General features: G+C 45.8%; 1 protein-coding gene across 6 annotated transcripts in view; it reads right to left on the bottom strand.

Annotated features, from left to right (window-relative positions):
* PHACTR1 (phosphatase and actin regulator 1) overlaps window positions 1-20,349 on the bottom strand; it is an 806,703-nt gene that overhangs the window by 177,416 nt on the left and 608,938 nt on the right. For all 6 annotated transcript variants that reach the window (XM_063923183.1, XM_063923185.1, XM_063923182.1 and 3 more), the window contains one exon: window positions 131-211. In XM_063923183.1, coding sequence (XP_063779253.1) covers window positions 131-211 — 81 coding nt within the window. The remainder of the gene's footprint in view (window positions 1-130; window positions 212-20,349) is intronic.

Genomic DNA, 20,349 nt, shown 5'->3' with positions numbered 1-20,349 from the left:
AGGCCTGGGTCACACATGAATCAATTATAAATGCCCTGGACTTGGACACAAGGCCTATGTCAACTGTGACGTCGTCACCTGCTACATGACATTTGGAAATGTTAGTGGCAATATATAAAATACATTTTACCTTTGTCATAGATGTCCTTTAAGACTCCCCTCTTGATGAGCTCCTCTCTGCTCTGTCTCATTGAGATCTTTCTCTCCAGCGCTGTGATGACAAAGAGCACAGAAGATTTAGGACAAAGCAAACACATGATCATTCAGTTCATCATAACAAAAACAATGGTCAAAACATCATATAATGGATGGTTAAACTTCAATAATGAAGGAGGACGAATTAGATAGCTAAGAAATGGTCACTTTCGCATCTACAGATATGTCCTCATATATCTTTGCTACAGTCAACTCGAACAGCCCCATTTGGCACTCCAGGTTGTGCGAGAATCTTCTAGCGCCGGGTGTCGCATTTGCAAAAAAGACGCACAACGTTATCAGACTTGCACGGGACCTGGCGGCTCTCTCATGCCAGGCATCTCGCACTGCATGGCGTATTGGGGCTAGATGTATGAGTACGCATTTGTAGATAGCTATACAAACTTTAATGCGTATTAATGATCAAGATAAGGCCTTTCAATCATGTGGTTCAACAAAGAGGAATTAGTAATTTAGTGAAGGTAAAACAAGATGAAGTAGTGTGATATATAGCTATAGGGAAAGAACTTGCAGAGCAATAGAAAATAACTTTAGAGTACAAGCGGTTTATCCTAGTACAGTAACAAATAAACCTCTACTGCATTGCTTAGTGCTAAAAGGATACACTGCTTTGGCGTATTATGTGTTTTTACTTGCTATTTCAGTGACTCCGCTGCACTCTGGCAGTCATGGCTCTGTTATCCAGGGAAATGAATGACGGCAGCTGTAGCAGTATAGAGGTGTAATTGAATTACAAATAACTGTAACAACAGGGGTTCCTTGTGGAATAGCCAGTGGACCGTAGCTCAAAGTGCTGTGGTACTGTGGTAAACCCTGGAAGAACTAGAAGAACTGTGTTTTTATTGCATATATTCGGCGGGATGTAAAGTCGTACAAGATTGCCAGAGGTATGGGATGCCGGACGATCTTGGACTTTTGTAAAAAAGCGTCTGAGATTGGCCGGCATCCCGCACCTCAGGCAATCTCAGACCCGATTACTTATCGCCCCTTGGGTGTGGTGTCTCACAAAAGAAATATAGCAACTTTTGCAGCACACAGCTTCATCACATGATCATATTTTCCATAAGCTGACTACTTCAGTGATCCAAGGTCAACGTATTGTATCAGTGACTATATCTGACCAACCTCTACGCCATATTGGGCCAACCGATAAGCTCACTCATAAGTCTCATATTGATTTTTAAGGATTTTTGACAAGCTAAGGTGAAACTGAATTGTGTTGACTATAGCCAGCACTGCATAGTTAAATCATTTTAAAATTCAAGAGGGCTGATCCCCAGATCACCTGCCGAGGCTTCGTCCCTGAACCAATTAGGGGCAGTCATTCCCCCAAACACCCTTTGTCAGTTTATATTTTCCCTTGTTTTAGGCCCTGACTGGGCATGTCAGTGGTAAGGAAGTAAAATGCAGAGTAATTGCAACATGTTGCGTTCCAATTTAGTACTGAGTGACAAGAAGCGACGAATAGTAGAATGAGTGGATCAGCAAAACATTTTTCTTTCTTTGATTGCCTTGTTATATTTCAAAACCACTGAGCACTAATCAGAGCTATTTAAACCACCTCCTCCACTCACAGCTGTATCCAGTTACATACCATTGACTCATTAAGCAGACTGATTTAGCACACTGCTGCTACTATTGGGTTTACTACAATATGCTATAGATAATTGTAGCTTATTCATTCAGCTTCGCCTTAAGCCGGGTGCACACTATTCAAGTATCAGGCCGATCAGCTGATGATTGGATAGTGTATAGTGTATACAGGAACATTAGAGCGTTTGCAGCTGTTAGACGGCTACAAATGCTCCTGCAACAGATTGGGAGGACAAAATGCCACACACATTATATCGTTCCCGACCTCCCGATCCCATTAAGGAGATCAAATGAAAGCAAACACTGACCAAGAAATGACTCATTGGGGGAGATTCAAATGTTTGAAGTGTCGGTTGGGTTTCTGTTTTTCCTGTCTATTAGGAAAAAACAGACACCCAACTGACTTTTCAAACATTTGAATCTCCCCCATAGTGTACTGGTGCCCTCCGATCCGATAATCGCTCCGTCTAATTGGAGTGTTTATTGGATCGGGACACACTAACTGATGTGTATTCAGCTTTAGTCTTCTCATCTGTTTTTTTCCTCTTATAAATCACTCCCGCACACAATTTCTTTACCAAAACCATATAGATGACTATAGGTGTGGATTATTAGAGCTACACTAAAAAGGTCTACAGTCAATAGGTCCACTACTATTGTAGACATGCATAAGGGTGACAGGGTCAAAAGGTTGATAGGGTTAAAAGATCGACATGGAATAGGTAAGGGGGGTACACACGGAGAGATCAGTGCTTAAATTCTAAGCAATCTGGCTAGATTGCTTAGAATTTAAGCACGGATCTCTCCGTGTGTATGCCACACAGCGATAGCGATGCGCGGCCCTGCATGCAGGCACAGTCTAGCAGGTTGTTCCCCCTCCCCTCGCTCAGCACACATTGCACTGTGCTGAGTGGGGGGAGAGGTGTGTGCTGAGCAGTCACTGATAGATCGCTCAGCACACCTCTCCCCCCGTGTGAATGGGGCTGTAGACAGTAGAAAAGGTAGACAGAGTCAAAAAGTCGACATGGAAATAGTCGCCACAAAAAAGGTGCACACAATTAGTTTATTTGTTTTTGTTTTTTTTGGTCACTTTTCTGCCACAAATAAGCCCCATTACTGTACCGCATCTCCTCGCATGACTTGTTTCGCTCACCATGCTTCAGGCAGGTTACTATTTCCAGTTGTAGTCCATGTGGATGGTAAAGCATAAAAAAGTTTGTGTCGACCAGTCATGTTGACCTTTTGACCCTGTCGACCTTTTGAACTGTCTGCCTTTTATATGTCGACCTTTTGACCCTGTCATCCTAATGCATGTTGACTATTAGTGGTCTACCTATTGACTGTAGTCCTTTTTAGTACTGATGGCTACTATGGGCCTGATTGATGGTTGTTACAGTATTGCACAGCTGCAGAGAAGAGGCTGTGCAATACTGTGTAACTAATATGCTAATGCCGCAGAAGGCGTCTGAGGAGAAAAGACCCCTCTAGACAGCTTCACAGATCCAAATGTTTCCAGCATCTGCGTAACTCCTGTCTGCTAATGAGACCAGGGAATCTGTATCCTCCAATGAAGAGCTTGGCCTCGTCACTCCCACAAAACAGGGGTGACATGCCCCCATTCAAAGCCATGTCAAAGCCAACCACTTCCCCGCTCTGCTCTCAAACGGCTTGGGTGAACTGCAAGCGACGACACAGGACCTGTTCTGCACATGCGCAGAATGGGTCCAGTACATGTGCAAAACCACAACAATCAGAGAAGTACACAAACCATCAAGAGGTCTAAAAATGGGGACGGTATCGGGATCCCGGAACTTGAGATGCCGGTGGTCAAAATACCGACAGGGGCATCCCAAAGCGCAGAATCCCAACATCAGCTAGTTAGGTATTCTAACCATCCCCTTCTCCACCCCTAACCCCCCCCCCCCCCCACACACACAGCCTAACCCTCCCCACTTAGTGCCTAAACCTAACCCTCCCTCCCTGCAGCCTAACCCTCCCCCTTCTTTTTTAGTGACTAACCCTCTCCCTTCTTTTTTAGTGACTAACCCTCTCCCTTCTTTTTTAGTGCCTAACCCTAACCTTCTCCCCTCCCTTGCAGCCTAACCCTAACCCTCCCTGTAGTGCCTAAACCTAATCCCCCTCCAGCCTAAACCTAACCTTCCTCTGCATACTTACGAACATGGGCCCTCATTCCGAGTTGATCGGTCGCAAGGCGAATTTAGCAGAGTTACACACGCTAAGCCGCCGCCTACTGGGAGTGAATCTTAGCTTCTTAAAATTGCGACCGATGTATTCGCAATATTGCGATTACTAACTACTTAGCAGTTTCAGAGTAGCTTCAGACTTACTCTGCCTGTGCGATCAGTTCAGTGCTTGTCGTTCCTGTTTGACGTCACAAACACACCCAGCGTTCGCCCAGGCACTCCCACCGTTTCTCCGGCCACTCCTGCGTTTTTTCCGGAAACGGTAGCGTTTTCAGCCACACGCCCCTGAAACGCCGTGTTTCCGCCCAGTAACACCCATTTCCTGTCAATCACATTACGATCACCGGAGCGATGAAAAAGCCGTGAGTAAAATTACTTTCTACATAGCAAAGTTACTTGGCGCAGTCGCAGTGCGAACATTGCGCATGCGTACTAAGCGGATTTTCATTGCGATGCGATGAAAAATACCGAGCGAACAACTCGGAATGAGGGCCATGATGCCGTCAGTCAGGATTCTAACAGTGGCACTGTCATCCATGTTGGTCTGACCTGTGTTGGGATTCCGACTGCCGGCATCCTGAACGCCGGTATGCTGACCTGGGCACCTAAAAAGACCTCTAGAAAACCTACATTAAAAAAAACTAAATAAAAAATAAGTCATTTCACTACCTTTTAGAGTGAGAACCAACTACTGTATAAAATATCAAAGACACAAAACCTTTAATGCAAAGAAACAATATATAAATTATTCATTCATAGCCAACCTAAATCAATTGATGTTTTATCATTTTAAATGTTTGATTTGAACTTCTTGTGACGTTTTGATAACAAGACGACACTGACAAAAGTCCTCTGCAAGTTCTCTATGATCTTCTGTCCATGGAGAATTTGAATAATACATTTACTATTTTAAGACTTTAATGTGGGTTGTGCAGCTGTAGCTATTTTTCCATCCTACCAGCTTACACACTTGTAACAGCTTTCAGTGTTCAGAATTAAATGGTAGGAAGATTACTCCTTCACCTCATCTGTCATCCACTCTACAATATCTTAAGCAATCCCCATCATACCACTGTTGCAATCAGTCCAAGTCATACCCAGTTCCATTATAGAAACTTTATTTAAGGGCAGTTTCAACCACAGACTATAAAAAGAAAACTATGTACTGTGTTAAATCAAAGTGCCACCTAGAGCAACACAACACAACACAACACAACACAACACAACACATAGCTATTCTCCAGGGACCTTACACAGTCATGGTTTACCTGTTAACATAGGTTTAGCATACAACAAATTCAATGAATAAAGGTGGCATTTAATATGTGCAAAGTTACACTGAATGTCTACTTCATTAAACAAGTGGCTGCTGCTTACTGCTTTCTAAAATATTTGTATTTAGAATGGGGTGTGGATCATTAGATCGACAGTGTCTAGGTCGACAATATTTAAGTCGACCACTATAGGTCGACAGTCACTAGGTCGACAGGGTCAGAAGGTCGACAGATCAAAAGGTCGACATGAGTTTTTATGCTTTTTTGGTGTTGTTTTCTTCGTAGAGTGACCGGGAACCCCAATTAGTGCACCATGTCCCCTCACATGGCTCGCTACGCTCGCCATACTTCGGGCAAGGTGCCTCGTTTCGCTCGGCACAGATTACCGTTCCAATCGTAGTCCACGTGGATCGTTAAGTATGAAAAAGTAAAAAAAAAAGATTTTTTTTAAAAACTCATGTCGACCTTTTGACCTATCGACCTAGAACAAGTCGACCTTCTGACCCTATCAACCTTCTGCCCTGTCGACCTATAGTGGTCGACCTAAACATTGTCGACCTAGACACTGTCGATTTTCAGACCGGATCCCTTTAGAATGGATAATAATTTCACATAATGGATTTATAGTTATTACAATGCCTACAGTAAATATGGTAGAATTTTTTAATACAAAAGAAATTAATTCATATATTTTACAGGCAGAGAATCTGAGTCGCATACAAAAGTGCTCACAGCAGTGGACTGAGACATCCACAATCTGTAATACCCTATAGCAGGTGCAGTTTCTCTGTCTGACCACTGCAAGGCCCCTGTCCCTACCCCTTACAACGGGCATTCCCAACCACGGTCCTCGAGGCACACTAAAGGGCCCTACTCACTGGCCGACCCGCCGCCGAGCTGCCCGACGGCGGATACGGCCGACGAGCGGCCCGGCGGCGGGGGTGGGCAGTGACGGGGGGAGTGAAGTTTCTTCACTCCCCCCGTCACGCGGCTGCATTGAAGTGCAGGCAAATATGGACGAGATCGTCCATATTGGCCTGCATGCACAGCCGACGGGAGACCAGCGATGAACGAGCGCGGGGCCGCGCATCGTTCATCGCAGGAGTCTCCACACTGAAAGATATGAACGAGTTCTCGTTCATTTATGAACGAGATCGTTCATATCTTTCAAAAAATCGGCCAGTGTGTAGGGCCCTTAACAGTGCAGGTTTTAGTGATATCCAGGCTTCAGCACAGGTGATTTAATTAGTAGCTCAGTTATTTTGATTTAACCATCTGTGCTGCAACCTGGATATCACTAAAACCTGCACTGTTAGTGTCCCTCGAGGACCGTGTTTGGGAATGCCTGCCTTACAATGTAAGCTCTCATGAGCAGGGCCCTCTCACCTCCTGTGCTTAGTGTCTGTGTCACCCCTATTTGTCCCTCCCCTTTAGAATGGCCCTCTCCTCTCTCACCTTTCCTTCTCCTACTTATACTATCATTATTATTAACTATTATTATTACCAGTTATTTATATAGCACAAACATATTCCGAAGTACTTTACAGAGAATATTTGACCATTCATAACAGTCCCTGCCTCACTGGACTAACAATCCCTACCACATGTACACGCATACACACTAGGGTTAGTTTTTGTTGGGATCCAATTAACTTACCAGTATATTTTTGGATTGTGGGAGGAAAACAGAGTGCCTGGAGGAAACCCACGCAAACACGGGGAGAATATACAAACTCCACAGATAGGGCCATGACCCATGACCTCAGTGCAGTGAAGAAGTAATGCTAACCTTACACCATCCGTACTGCCTACTCCATCCTCTCTACAATGGCACCTAACCCTTGGTCATAAATCCCAACATGACCCTCTCCAGGGGGGACAGAATGCTCTGCTTCTGGACTTTTCTCTTAATTTATGATTGCCATCACCAGTGCTGAACAGGTTAATAGATAAGAAAGGTGTTTTCCCACAGGTGAGGGCAATCATACATTAGTTGGAAAGTCCAGAAGCAGAGCATCCTGTCCGTCCTGGAGAGGGTCATGTTGGGAGGTATGCTTGGTTGCTGCCGCCCTGCTGCTTGAGTGTTATGACCACTGATGCAGAAATGTTTATATACCATGTATATGTCCTGCACTGTCTTGTACTGTAAGTCACTGTTTTCTTGATCTGCTCATTTGTTTATGTACCTTGTTACGAGCTGTGGAACCCTAGTGACGACATATAAATAAAGTATAAATAATAGTAATTTCTATGGAGAGTGACCAGGTGTGACCCTGTCTTTCTACAGGGCATGTTTGTCATGTTGTTGTATTGCCAAGACCGTAGATGTACACGCACTAAAGAGGACCTGATTCCAGCATTTTGTAAGTAATAAAATGGTGAAAGAGGGATATACTGTACGTGTGTGTGGGGAGAGGGTTATTTAATAATATAATACAACATACACTGCATGTGTGTACTGTCTTTATTTGAAATATTTCACAGATGGAATACAAGTATCAGCTAGTTTTTTTTGTCCAGACAAGTGTCATCATGCCGGGGTAGACTTGCTGGGTCTTGTAGTCCACCTGTACAAAAACAATATTATGTAACTCTTGGTTGTCCTTGTGGACAGGGTGAACCCCTTTTTTGTGTGTGGGTATGTGGAGGAGGGGGGTAACCTTACTTCCCTAGGGATTCCAGACTGGGGGTGGACCAGTTTGGGGTTGGTTGCCATTATGGGTGGTGTCCCACTTCTATAGTATCATTCCCCTGGCCGGTTCATCTTGGTGCTGGCTATTGGAGAATAGGGTGAACCCCACACAGTTTGTTCCCCCTGTATTTCAATACCAGACTAGGCTCAGAGTTCCGGGGCTGGTTATGGAGCGGGACCACATGCTAAAGTTCTAAAGTCAGGTTTTTGGTCATTTTGCCATCTGTTCTGACTTCAGTAAATGGTTGTTTTGCAAAAGCAACCTTTAGTACATTCACCCCCAGGTCTTTGTAGGTAGCAAATGATTATATAGACAGACAAGACAGGAATCATAATCAAAATACAAGTCAGGGTTGGGGTAAGTAGAAACTGTTCAGAACAGGGGCGTTTTAAGAGAGGAGGGGTTCCGAATGCAGCCTCCATTGCGGACCCCCTCCACTCCGGCAGCAAGTTGACTCTGGCAACTGCGCATGCGCAGGTCTCCTGGAACATGGCGCCTGAGAACAGGCTAATTAGTAATTGTACCTGTAAGAGGCAAATAAAGTTTTCTTAGGGTTTTGACTCAGGGTCTCACTACATGGGTGAATAGGCAGCAGGTTTGTTCAGAAACACTGTGATCTACTGACCGTGAGTACTGTGCATATGCCCATGTTTGTGGTGGGGACATCAGGTCCTGCCACTCTGAGAGTATTCATTTATATTACTTTTTTGTTTTTGTACTGCACAATAAACCTAGCCATGGCTAGATTGCACAAAATCTCTGGACTGGTGTGCTGCTTCCTGGCTGCTGTTTGGAAGTGCCCATCTACCCCAAGAGAGAGCCCCACTATTTTGATCTCCTCATATCTCTCTCTCTTTATATAATATACATATATATATATACAAACAGAAAATTCAGCACTCACCAGAGCAAGCTCACTTATCCTCACAACATCAATAAATAAATAATGGTTTAATGTGCACCTGCCACATACCTTATGGCTTTTAAAGGTAAGGGGGGTACACACGGAGAGATCCGTGTTTAAAATCTAAGCAATCTGACTAGTGTCAGGTGACTAGTGTACCTTTAAAAGCCATAAGGTATGTGTCAGGTGCACATTAAACCAAGTAGGCATATTTGCAGTTATATTACATATGATACAGTTGCCAGGTTTTAATTTTTAAGACTCTCTGTGATAGTGTAGGACCTGAATGAAGGTGGGGTACCTTTATGATCGGTTTGCAGGCTTCCGTGCATTGGCCAATTCACTAACTAAACCCCCATCATTTATTTACCGATGCTGTGAGGATAAGTGAGATTGCTGTGGTGAGCGCTGAATTTTTTGTTTGTATATATTTAAGTAGGTGGCCATGGGCTACATGCACCCCACCCTATGAGTGGTGAGTGCAGATATTGTACCCCGCTCCTGGGGTGGCGAGTGCTGTGGTTTTATATTTCTTTTATTATAATAAGAATTTACTTACCGATAATTCTATTTCTCGGAGTCCGTAGTGGATGCTGGGGTTCCTGAAAGGACCATGGGGAATAGCGGCTCCGCAGGAGACAGGGCACAAAAAGTAAAGCTTTCCGATCAGGTGGTGTGCACTGGCTCCTCCCCCCATGACCCTCCTCCAGACTCCAGTTAGGTACTGTGCCCGGACGAGCGTACACAATAAGGGAGGAATTTTGAATCCCGGGTAAGACTCATACCAGCCACACCAATCACACTGTACAACCTGTGATCTGAACCCAGTTAACAGTATGATAACAGCGGAGCCTCTGAAAAGATGGCTCACAACAACAATAACCCGATTTAGTTAGCAATAACTATGTACAAGTATTGCAGATAATCCGCACTTGGGATGGGCGCCCAGCATCCACTACGGACTCCGAGAAATAGAATTATCGGTAAGTAAATTCTTATTTTCTCTATCGTCCTTGTGGATGCTGGGGTTCCTGAAAGGACCATGGGGATTATACCAAAGCTCCCAAACGGGCGGGAGAGTGCGGATGACTCTGCAGCACCGAATGAGAGAACTCCAGGTCCTCTTTTGCCAGGGTATCAAATTTGTAGAATTTTACAAACGTGTTCTCCCCCGACCACGTAGCTGCTCGGCAAAGTTGTAATGCCGAGACCCCTCGGGCAGCCGCCCAAGATGAGCCCACCTTCCTTGTGGAATGGGCCTTAACAGATTTAGACTGTGGCAGGCCTGCCACAGAATGTGCAAGTTGAATTGTGCTACCAATCCCACGAGCAATCGACTGCTTAGAAGCAGAAGCACCCAGCATTGTTGGGTGCATACAGGATAAACAGCAAGTCAGATTTCCTGACTCCAGCCAACCTGGAAACTATATTTTCAGGGCCCTGATAACATCCAGCAACTTGGAGTCCTCCAAGTCCCTAGTAGCCGCAGGTACCACAATAAGCTGGTTCAGGTGAAACGCTGACACCACCTTAAGGAGAAACTGGGGACGAGTCCGCAGCTTTGCTCTGTCCGAATGGACAATCAGATATGGCTTTGTGAGATAAAGCCGCCAATTCTGACACTCGCCTGGCCGAGGCCAGGACCAACAGCATGGTCATTTTCCATGTGAGATATATCAAATCCACAGATTTGAGTTGTTTAAACCAATGTGATTTTTTAGGAATCCCAAAACTACGTTGAGATCGCCCAGTGCCACTGGAGACATCAAAGGGGCTGTATATGCAGTACTCCCTTAACAACTTCTGGACTTCAGGAACTGAAGCCAATTTCTTTCTGGAAGAAAATCAACAGGCCGAAATTTGAACCTTAATGGACCCAATTTGAGACCCATAGACACTCCTGTTTGCAGGAAATGTAGAAATTAACCTAGTTGAAATTCTTCCGTGGAGCCTTCCTGGACTCACACCCTGGCACATATTTTCACCTAAGTGGTGATAATGTTGTGCGGTCACCTCCTTCCTGGCTCTGACCAGGGTAGGGATGACCTCTTCCGGAATGCCTCTTTCCCTTAGGATCCGGCGTTCACCCGCCTTGGCGTCAACGCAGCTGCGGTAAGTCCCGGAACAGACACGGTTCTTGCCGAATCAAGACCCTTCTTAGTATCTCTTGAAGTTCCGGGAACCAAGTCCTTCTTGGCCAAACCGGAGCCACGAGTATAGTTCTTACTCCTCTCCTTCCTATCATTTTCAATACATTGGGTATGAAAAGCAGAGGATGGAACACATACACCGACTGGTACACCGACGGTGTTACCAGAGCGTCCCAGCTATTGCCTGAGTGTCTCTTGACCTGGCGCTTCAGGTGGGACGCCATCATAACCACCTTTGGTCTTTCCCAACGGTTTACAATCATGTGGAAACTTCCAGATTAAGTTTCCACTTTTCCGGGTGGAATTCATTTATGCTGAGGAAATCTTCCCAGTTGCCCACTCCCGGAATGAACACTGCTGACAGTGTTATCACATGATTTTCCGCCCAGCGAAGAATCCTTGCTGTCATTGCCCTCCTGCTTCTTGTGTCGCCCCGTCTGATAACGTGGGCGACCGCCATGATGATGTCCTACTGGATCAGCACCGGTTGACTTTGAAGCAGGAGTCTTCCTAGGCTCAGAGCATTGTAAATTGCCCTTAGCTCCAGTATATTCATGTGGAGAGAAGTCTCCAGACTTGACCACACTTCCTTGGAAATTTTTTTCCTGTGTGACTACTCCCCAGCCTCTCAGGCTGGTATCCGTGGTCCCCAGAACACAGTCCTGAATGCTGAGTGTGCTGCCCTCTAAAAGATGAGCACTCTGCAGCCCCCACAGAAGAGACACCCTTGTCCTTGGAGACAGGATTATCCGCTGATGCATCTGAAAATGCGATCCGGACCATTCGTCCAGCAAATCCCCTGAGATCTGCCGAATGGAATCGCTTCGTAAGAAGCCACCATTTTTCCCAGGACTCCTGTGCATTGATGCACTGATACTTGGCCTGGTTTTAGGAGGTTTCTGACTAGGTCGAATAACTCCTTGGCTTTTTCCTCCCGGAGGAACACCTTTTTCTGGACTATGCCCAGAATCATTCCTAGGAACAGCAGACGTATCGTCGGAAAACAGCTGCGATTCTTGGAATATTTAGAATCCAGTCGTGCTGTCGTAGAACTACTTTAGATAGTGCTCTTCCGACCTCCAACTGTTCTCTGGAACTTGCCCTTTTCAGGATATCGTCCAAGTAAGGGATAATTTAGATGCCTTTTTTCTTTGAAGAAACATCTTTTCGGCCATTACCTTGGTAAAAGGCCCGGGGTGCCGTGGATAATTCAAACGGCATCGTCTGAAACTGATATTGACAGTTCTGTACCACGAACCAGAGGTACCCTTGTTGAGAAGGGCAAATTTGGACATGGAGGTAATCCTTGATGTCCAGGGACACCATATAGTCCCCTTTTTTCCGGTTCGCTATCACTGCTCTGAGTGACTCCATCTCGATTTGAACCTTTTATGTAAGTGTTCAAAGATTTCAGTTTAGACTATGTCTCACCAAGCCGTCTGGCGTCAGTACCACAATATAGTGTGGAAAAATAATACCCTTTTCCTTGTTGTAGGAGGGGTACTTTGATTTATCACCTGCTGGATATACAGCTTGTGAATTGTTTCCAATGCTGCCTCCCTGTCGGAGGGAGCCGTTGGTAAAGCAGACTTCAGAAACCTGCGAGGAGAAGATGTCTCGACTCTCCCATCTGTACCCCTGGGATAATACTTGTACTATCTAGGGGTCAACCTGCGAGTGATCCCACTGCGCGCTGAGACTCTTGAGACTACCCCCCCACCTTGAGTCCGCTTGCATGGCCCCAGCGTCATGCTGAGGACTTGGCAGACGCGGTGGAGGGCTTCTTTTCCTGGGAAGGGGCTGCCTGCTGCAGTCTACTTCCCTTACCTCTATGTCTGGGCAGATATGACTGGCCTTTTGCCTGCATGCCCTCATGGGAAAGGAAGGATTGAGGCTGAAAAGACGGTGTCTTTTTCAGCTGAGATGTAACTTGGGGTAAAAAGGTTGGATTTCCCAGCTGTTGCCGTCCGATGGACCGACCCCAACTAACTCCTTCCCTTTATACGGCAATACTTCCATGTGCCGTATGGGATCTGTATCACCTGACCACTGTCGTGTCCATGACATCTTCTGGGTGATATGGACAACGTACTTATCTTGATGCCAGAGAGCAAATATCCCTCTGTGCATCTCACGTACATATATATAGAATGCATCCTATTAAATGCTCTATATGAATAAAATATTTTCAGTCAGGGAATCCGACCAAGCCAACCCAGCACTGCATCTCCAGGCTGATGGCGATCGCTGGTCGCAGTATAACCACCGTATGTGTGTATATACTTTTTAGGATATCTTTCCAGCTTCCTATCAGCTGGCTCCTTGAGGGCGGCCGTATCTGGAGACGGTAACGCCACTTGATAAGCGTGTGAGCGCCTTATCACCCTAAGGGGTGTTTCCCAACGCGCCCTAATTTCTGGCGGGAAAGGGTATAACGCCAATATTTGCTATCGGGGTAACCCCACGCATCATCACACACTTCATTTTATTTTATCTGATTCAGGAAAAACTACAGGTAGTTTTTTCACTCCCACATAATACCCTTTTTTGTGGTACTTGTAGTATCAGAAATATGCAACACCTCCTTCATTGCCCTTAACGTGTGGCCCTAATGAGAAATACGTTTGTTTATTCACCGTCGACACTGGATTCAGTGTCCGTGTCTGTGTCTGTGTCGACCGACTGAGGTAAATGGGCGTTTTTAACGCCCCTGACGGTGTTTCTGAGACGCCTGGACCGGTACTAATAGTTTGTCGGCCGTCTCACGTCGTCAACCGACCTTGCAGCGTGTTGACATTCTCACGTAATTCCCTAAATAAGCCATCCATTCCGGTGTCGACTCCCTAGAGAGTGACATCACCATTACAGGCAATTTCTCCGCCTCCTCACCAACATCGTCCTCATACATGTCGACACACACGTACCGACACACAGCACACACACCGGGAATGCTCTGACAGAGGACAGGACCCACACTAGCCCTTTGGGGAGACAGAGGGAGAGTTTGCCAGCACACACCAAAACGCTATAATTATATAGGGACAACCTTATATAAGTGTTTTCCCTTATAGCATCTTTATATATATCTCAATATCGCCAAAATCAGTGCCCCCCCTCTCTGTTTTAACCCTGTTTCTGTAGTGCAGTGCAGGGGAGAGCCTGGGAGCCTTCTCTCCAGGCTTTCTGTGAGAGAAAATGGCGCTGTGTGCTGAGGAGATAGGCCCCGCCCCTTTTTCGGCGGGCTCGTCTCCCGCTATTTAGTGAATCTTGGCAGGGGTTAAATATCTCCATATAGCCTCTGGGGGCTATATGTGAGGTATTTTTCGCCAAAAAAGGTTTTCATTTGCCTCCCAGGGCGCCCCCCTCCCAGCGCCCTGCACCCTCAGTGACTGCCGTGTGAAGTGTGCTGAGAGGAAAATGGCGCACAGCTGCAGTGCTGTGCGCTACCTTTAGAAGACTGCAGGAGTCTTCAGCCGCCGATTCTGGACCTCTTCTTACTTCAGCATCTGCAAGGGGGCCGGCGGCGCGGCTCCGGTGACCATCCAGGCTGTACCTGTGATCGTCCCTCTGGAGCTGATGTCCAGTAGCCAAGAAGCCAATCCATCCTGCACGCAGGTGAGTTCACTCCTTCTCCCCTAAGTCCCTCGTTGCAGTGATCCTGTTGCCAGCAGGACTCACTGTAAAATAAAAAACCTAAGCTAAACTTTCTCTAAGCAGCTCTTTAGGAGAGCCACCTAGATTGCACCCTTCTCGGCCGGGCACAAAAATCTAACTGGAGTCTGGAGGAGGGTCATGGGGGGAGGAGCCAGTGCACACCACCTGATCGGAAAGCTTTACTTTTTGTGCCCTGTCTCCTGCGGAGCCGCTATTCCCCATGGTCCTTTCAGGAACCCCAGCATCCACAAGGACGATAGAGAAATATATATATATTTATATATATATATATATATATATATATATAGGTAGTACTTTATTTGCCTTCTTTAAAGAAAACCACTGCCTGCTTTCCCCCATGTTTCTGTGACAAATTGGCCACAACTTAGCAGTTACAGTAAGGAACACTGGCCCTCATTCCGAGTTGTTCGCTCGCTAGCCGCTTTTCGCAGCAGTGCACACGCTAAGCAGCCGCCCTCTGGGAGTGAATCTTAGCTTAGCAGAATTGCGAACGAAAGATTCGCAAAATTGCGAATAGACATTTCTTAGCAGTTTCTGAGTAGCTCGAGACTTACTCTGCCACTGCGATCAGTTCAGTCAGTTTCGTTCCTGGTTTGACGTCACAAACACACCCAGCGTTCGCCCAGACACTCCCCCATTTCTCCAGACACGCCTGCGTTTTTCCCGGAAACGGCAGCGTTTTTTCACACACACCCATAAAACGGACAGTTTCCGCCCAGAAACACCCACTTCCTGTCAATCACACACTTCCTGTCAATCACCAGAACGAAGAACAAACCTTGTAATGCCGTGAGTAAAATACCAAACTTCTTAGCAAATTTACTTGACGCAGCCGCAGTGCGAACATTGCGCATGCGCAGTTAGCGGAAAATCGCACCGATGCGAAGGAAAATAACGAGCGAACAACTCGGAATGAGGGCCATTATCCACAGCCTCTCGTAGCCTACAGCACAATGACTCCATGCACACAGCAGATAGAGAGCAATCCATCAACATGTCAGTATTTCCTAGAAAAAGGAAGAAATTCATTCTACATTGTTTAAACAGAAAATGCTGCCTAAGGAAATCATATTAGATTTTATTGCTTTAATATAGATTAAAAAAAACAAAATTAAGAAAGGATGCAAACACCTGTAGCAATGAGAACAAAGGACAATGTTGCAGATGCCCAGGTAGAACCTTCTGTTATCAATCATTTCTTTATAGAACAAAGGGTATGAAGACGAAACTACTGTGGTCTCTTTGTCACATGCTGCTGCTATATAAACAATCGCAAGTAAAATTCAGAAATACACATATAAGTTTCAGGACCTTAGTAGGGCTGACGTTATCTGAACTAAAACTGATCAGCTAAGACTCCCTAAGGCTGGGGCCACACATCGCGCTTTAGCAGACCCGCTTGGCAGGAAGGAGCCTGACAAGACATAGAGGGCCTGATTCAGAGATGGAGGCAGCTGCATTTGCTCTTGGGTCTGTAGCCAGAGTCGCGGCTGCAAGTATATGTAAATGCTAGTATCAGCCCTTCCTTTAGTGTACAAGCGTACGTCTGCATGTGTAAAGACTGATACGCCACTTTCAGTGTATCTGCACGCTGTAATGCTACTGGTGTTTCTATAGACACCACCATCGCTCGCGTCATCACCGCTTGCACAAGCCCTATGGCAGATGCAATTTCTCCGTCTCACCGTGGACTCCATTGTCTCTGGCTGTGTATCTGTGAATTCATCCACTTTCACTGACCCGCCTGCACAATCCCATTACACGCGTAGTGTTCACGCTAGGCTGTTTTAGCAGGGCGCCGCGCCCTGCCTGATTTTTTTAAAGGCAAAACCTGCCCTGCCCTTTCTGTGGCGCCCTGCTAAAGCAGCCTGCCCGCTTCCTGCTCTCCCAGCGTGTATAGATGCCGTGCGCATGCATCCATTCACGTTACGGGAGAGCGCTTGGGGGAAGCCCAGCACCTCCAAAGGTGCTAGGCACGCCCCCTTTAGTGACGCTGCCGGCCGCCCTATGATCCTTTTAGTGACGCTGCCGTCCGACCATGCCCCCTTTACTGACGCCGCCGGCCACCCACACCCCCTTTAGTGACGTCTGTTGGGGCCGCACTGCCCGCTCTACAGACGTCTTAGAGCCACGCCCCCAATTTGCATAGCCACGTCCAGTTTTCAAACGCACGCACAAGTGCTTCCACAGATCGGCACCCTGCCCTAAAAAATTCCTAGGGGAAACACTACACGCCCATGAGAAGGATACTTCTGGCCACTTCCCAGTCACCGCCCAGGGACAACTATCACTTTTCTGCACCAATTCTGATTCCATTGGTCTCAATTACAACAGTGCCGCTGGAAGGGGGGGCAAGGGGGCGACTTGCCCCCCCCAAATATTCGAGAGGCACCAGTCTTAGGTTGGAGAAGTGGCAGCCACAGATGGTCAGGGGTTGTGCATTATAGGAATAGGCTACACGGTCCCTGCACTGCACAGAGGAGGAGGTGTAATGTTCGTCCTTTTAACTTAATAGACCCCACATTACATTACCTCCTCTGTACAGTGCAGGTCTTGTGCAGCCTATTCTTATAATGCACACCACAGCCCCTGCCTCCTGCTCAAGTGTGGTGCCACCTACTCCTCCCTGATGATCCTGCCCTCCTCTTCTTCTGGGACAGCAGCCTCCTCCTCCCCTGTGGTATCACCTCCGCCTCCCCAGTAGTCCCATCCTCCTACTCATCCATGGCACTAGCCCCCTTCCCCCATGGTACCGCCTCAACAAGAGAGAAGACCCAGGACCAGGAGCGTCACCGTGACAACAGGCCAGTTGAAAATGGGGAGGAGTGCTAAAATGATATGATATCTTGCCCCATTAACATAAAAACGTTCTGACACCCCTGCGCCTATGTGCGAACACTCTGCACAATGCCTTTGCCGCAGATTTCAGATAGTTGCAAAAAAACAACTCAACTACGTGAACACTGGCATTGCATGTGGGTTGCATACAACTCAGAAATGTATGTGGCAAAGAGGGTACTTTACCACGTTTGGTATCTAGAAGAGGACTTGCACCTTAGAACAAGGGGCACACAGGGTTAAGGATCCTGCTGTCTCCTACAGGAAAGATTTCACACACAACTGCATTACCTGTGTGTGATTGCTCTGGAGTGTGTGAAGGGATCAAAAGATTGTGGGTTCCAGTGGGCGGCCTTTTCAACGCAGACAAGCAGCTGGATGATAGCTAGGAATGGTGGGGGAAATCTAGTGTCAGGAAGTCATCTCATGTATTCAAATGGGGATCCGGTCTGAAGATCGACAGTGTCTAGGTCGACAATGTTTAGGTCGACCACTATAGGTCGACAGTCACTAGGTCGACATGGATGGAAGGTCGACAGGGTTTCTAGGTCGACATGTGCTAGGTCGACAGGTCTAAAGGTCGACATGAGTTTTTCACATATTTTTTTTTTTTCATACTTAACGATCCACGTGGACTACGATTGGAATGGTAAAGTGTGTCGAGCGAAGCGAAGGCACCATGCCCGAAGCATGGCGAGCGAAGCGAGCCATGCGAGGGGACGCGGTGCACTAATTTGGGATCCCGGTCACTCTACGAAGAAAACGACACCAAAAAAACCCAAAAAAACCCTCATGTCGACCTTTAGACCTGTCGACCTAGCACATGTCAACCTAGAAACCCTGTCGACTTTCCATCCATGTCGACCTAGTGACTGTCGACCTATAGTGGTCGACCTAAACATTGTCGACCTAGACACTGTCGATTTGATGAACCACACCCATTCAAATGTGCTGTTATAACATTTGTGATGAGTAAAGAAGCCACCTGACTAAGCCAACCGATGCGTATAATGATTAGTTTGTAAGCAGATCTTTATTATTATTATTATTATTATTATTATTATTAACAGTCTCTTATATAGTGCAGCAAATTCCATTGCTACAACTACTTTTTGGATATTAACTATGTTGTAATGTCGCATCTCTATATTTTAACAGCTCATTATGCAAGGCAAAAATACCTGCTAGGTGTAAATTAAACTGGAAATATACTGTGGTTTTCTTTCAGTATACACGTCATCAATACCACAAGATCCCTATGTAATGATCCTACGGAAATTACAGAGCTTTTTTCCACCCTTCTTGTCTTCCAACCTTTACAGATAAGATCCATTTGTCACTGACAGGAACAAAGCAATTCTTAAGTTCTCTTGTTTTAACAAGTCTACAGTGGAGGAAACAAGCAGTATCAATTTTCTACCTGAGGCTTAACTTTATTGTTGACTTATTTTCTCTATCCACTATCCTGTATAAGGTATGCAGTCACATTCATAATGCTGACACCAGAATGTCAACATTGTTAAAATGTTAATATCATAAATATCAACAACTGGAAATGTCGACAAGGACAGAATGTCAACACTGAAAACATTGCGTTGTGACTATAGGGCCCCATACACTACGATATGTCTGAGGCTGAAGTCGGAGGCGATTTCCCTTGAACTCTCCCGGGAGCTTCCCAGGAGCGGTTCCATACGATTTGGTACATTTTGCATGCGATATATCTTATGCGATCCCAGCCATGCCTGCGGGAACCGACATATCACGAGGGCAGCACTAATGATCTAGGGGAGCTGATCCGACCCTCACAGGAACGCGCATCTGATCGGATTGGTTACACCTCCAAAATGCCCGATTTCACCCGATATATCGGCCTGAATGCCCTAAATTGGCTGAAATCGGGCATTATCGTCCTAGTGTATGGGGCCCTTAAGACATTTTTTAAGTGAAAAAGATGCAAAAAAGCTTGTGATGCTAGCAAAGTTGCCAGTTCACTTGTGCTAGGCATCTCACTCTGCATGGCATATTGAGGGTGGATGTATGAGGACATATCTGTATTGTGGAGGTGGAAACAGTAGGATTATGAAAGTTGATGTTTTTTTGAAACTTGTTCAGGAAACATTGGGCTATCCAGGGTGAGATAGCTGACAGACAGGAGGCGACAGGAAGGGAGAGATGAAGAGGGAGCTGGGGCAGAGATGGGAATGTGGGTATCATATATTATATAATTCAACAGAATAGAGAATTATATTGCAAAACAAGCACTAAACTTGTCCTACACTGAACCGTATAGGGTAAAAGCTGCACTTTATGTTTTCTTATTTTTTAATCATGTGTAATATCTGCTACAACAGATCCCAGCTACGGAAAACTAACCTTCTGAACTCATCAGGTCCAAAGACTTTCTGAACACAATTAACACGCCTGTCGGCATGTTTCACCAATGTTTGTGGACACAGTTGTTTTGCAGACTATATATAGGTATGGTTAGCCAGCTTGAAGCAGGATGGCCAAATACATCTAGAAATATTGCCAACAAGAGGCTAACATATTGTGTAAGTGTAATGACCACACAACAGGTGCAGCATTGTCACTGCTCAAGGATTCCGCAGATCACACACGTAATAACATGCAGGCTAATATATGTGCAATTAGTGAATAATTACAATAAACAGTTTAATTGCTGTATCCAAAAGAAGAGAAATATTTTTGTTTGTTATATATATTGAACATGAATTTTTAAACTAATAAAACAAAAATAATCTTCTCTTCTCAACTGGGTAAAGATGAAGGATGTCTTGT

The sequence above is a fragment of the Pseudophryne corroboree genome, chromosome 5, assembly GCF_028390025.1.
Source record: "Pseudophryne corroboree isolate aPseCor3 chromosome 5, aPseCor3.hap2, whole genome shotgun sequence".
Lineage (NCBI taxonomy): Eukaryota > Metazoa > Chordata > Amphibia > Anura > Myobatrachidae > Pseudophryne > Pseudophryne corroboree.
Note: the sequence above shows the minus strand (reverse complement) of the source record. Positions and strands in the feature narration are given on the sequence as shown.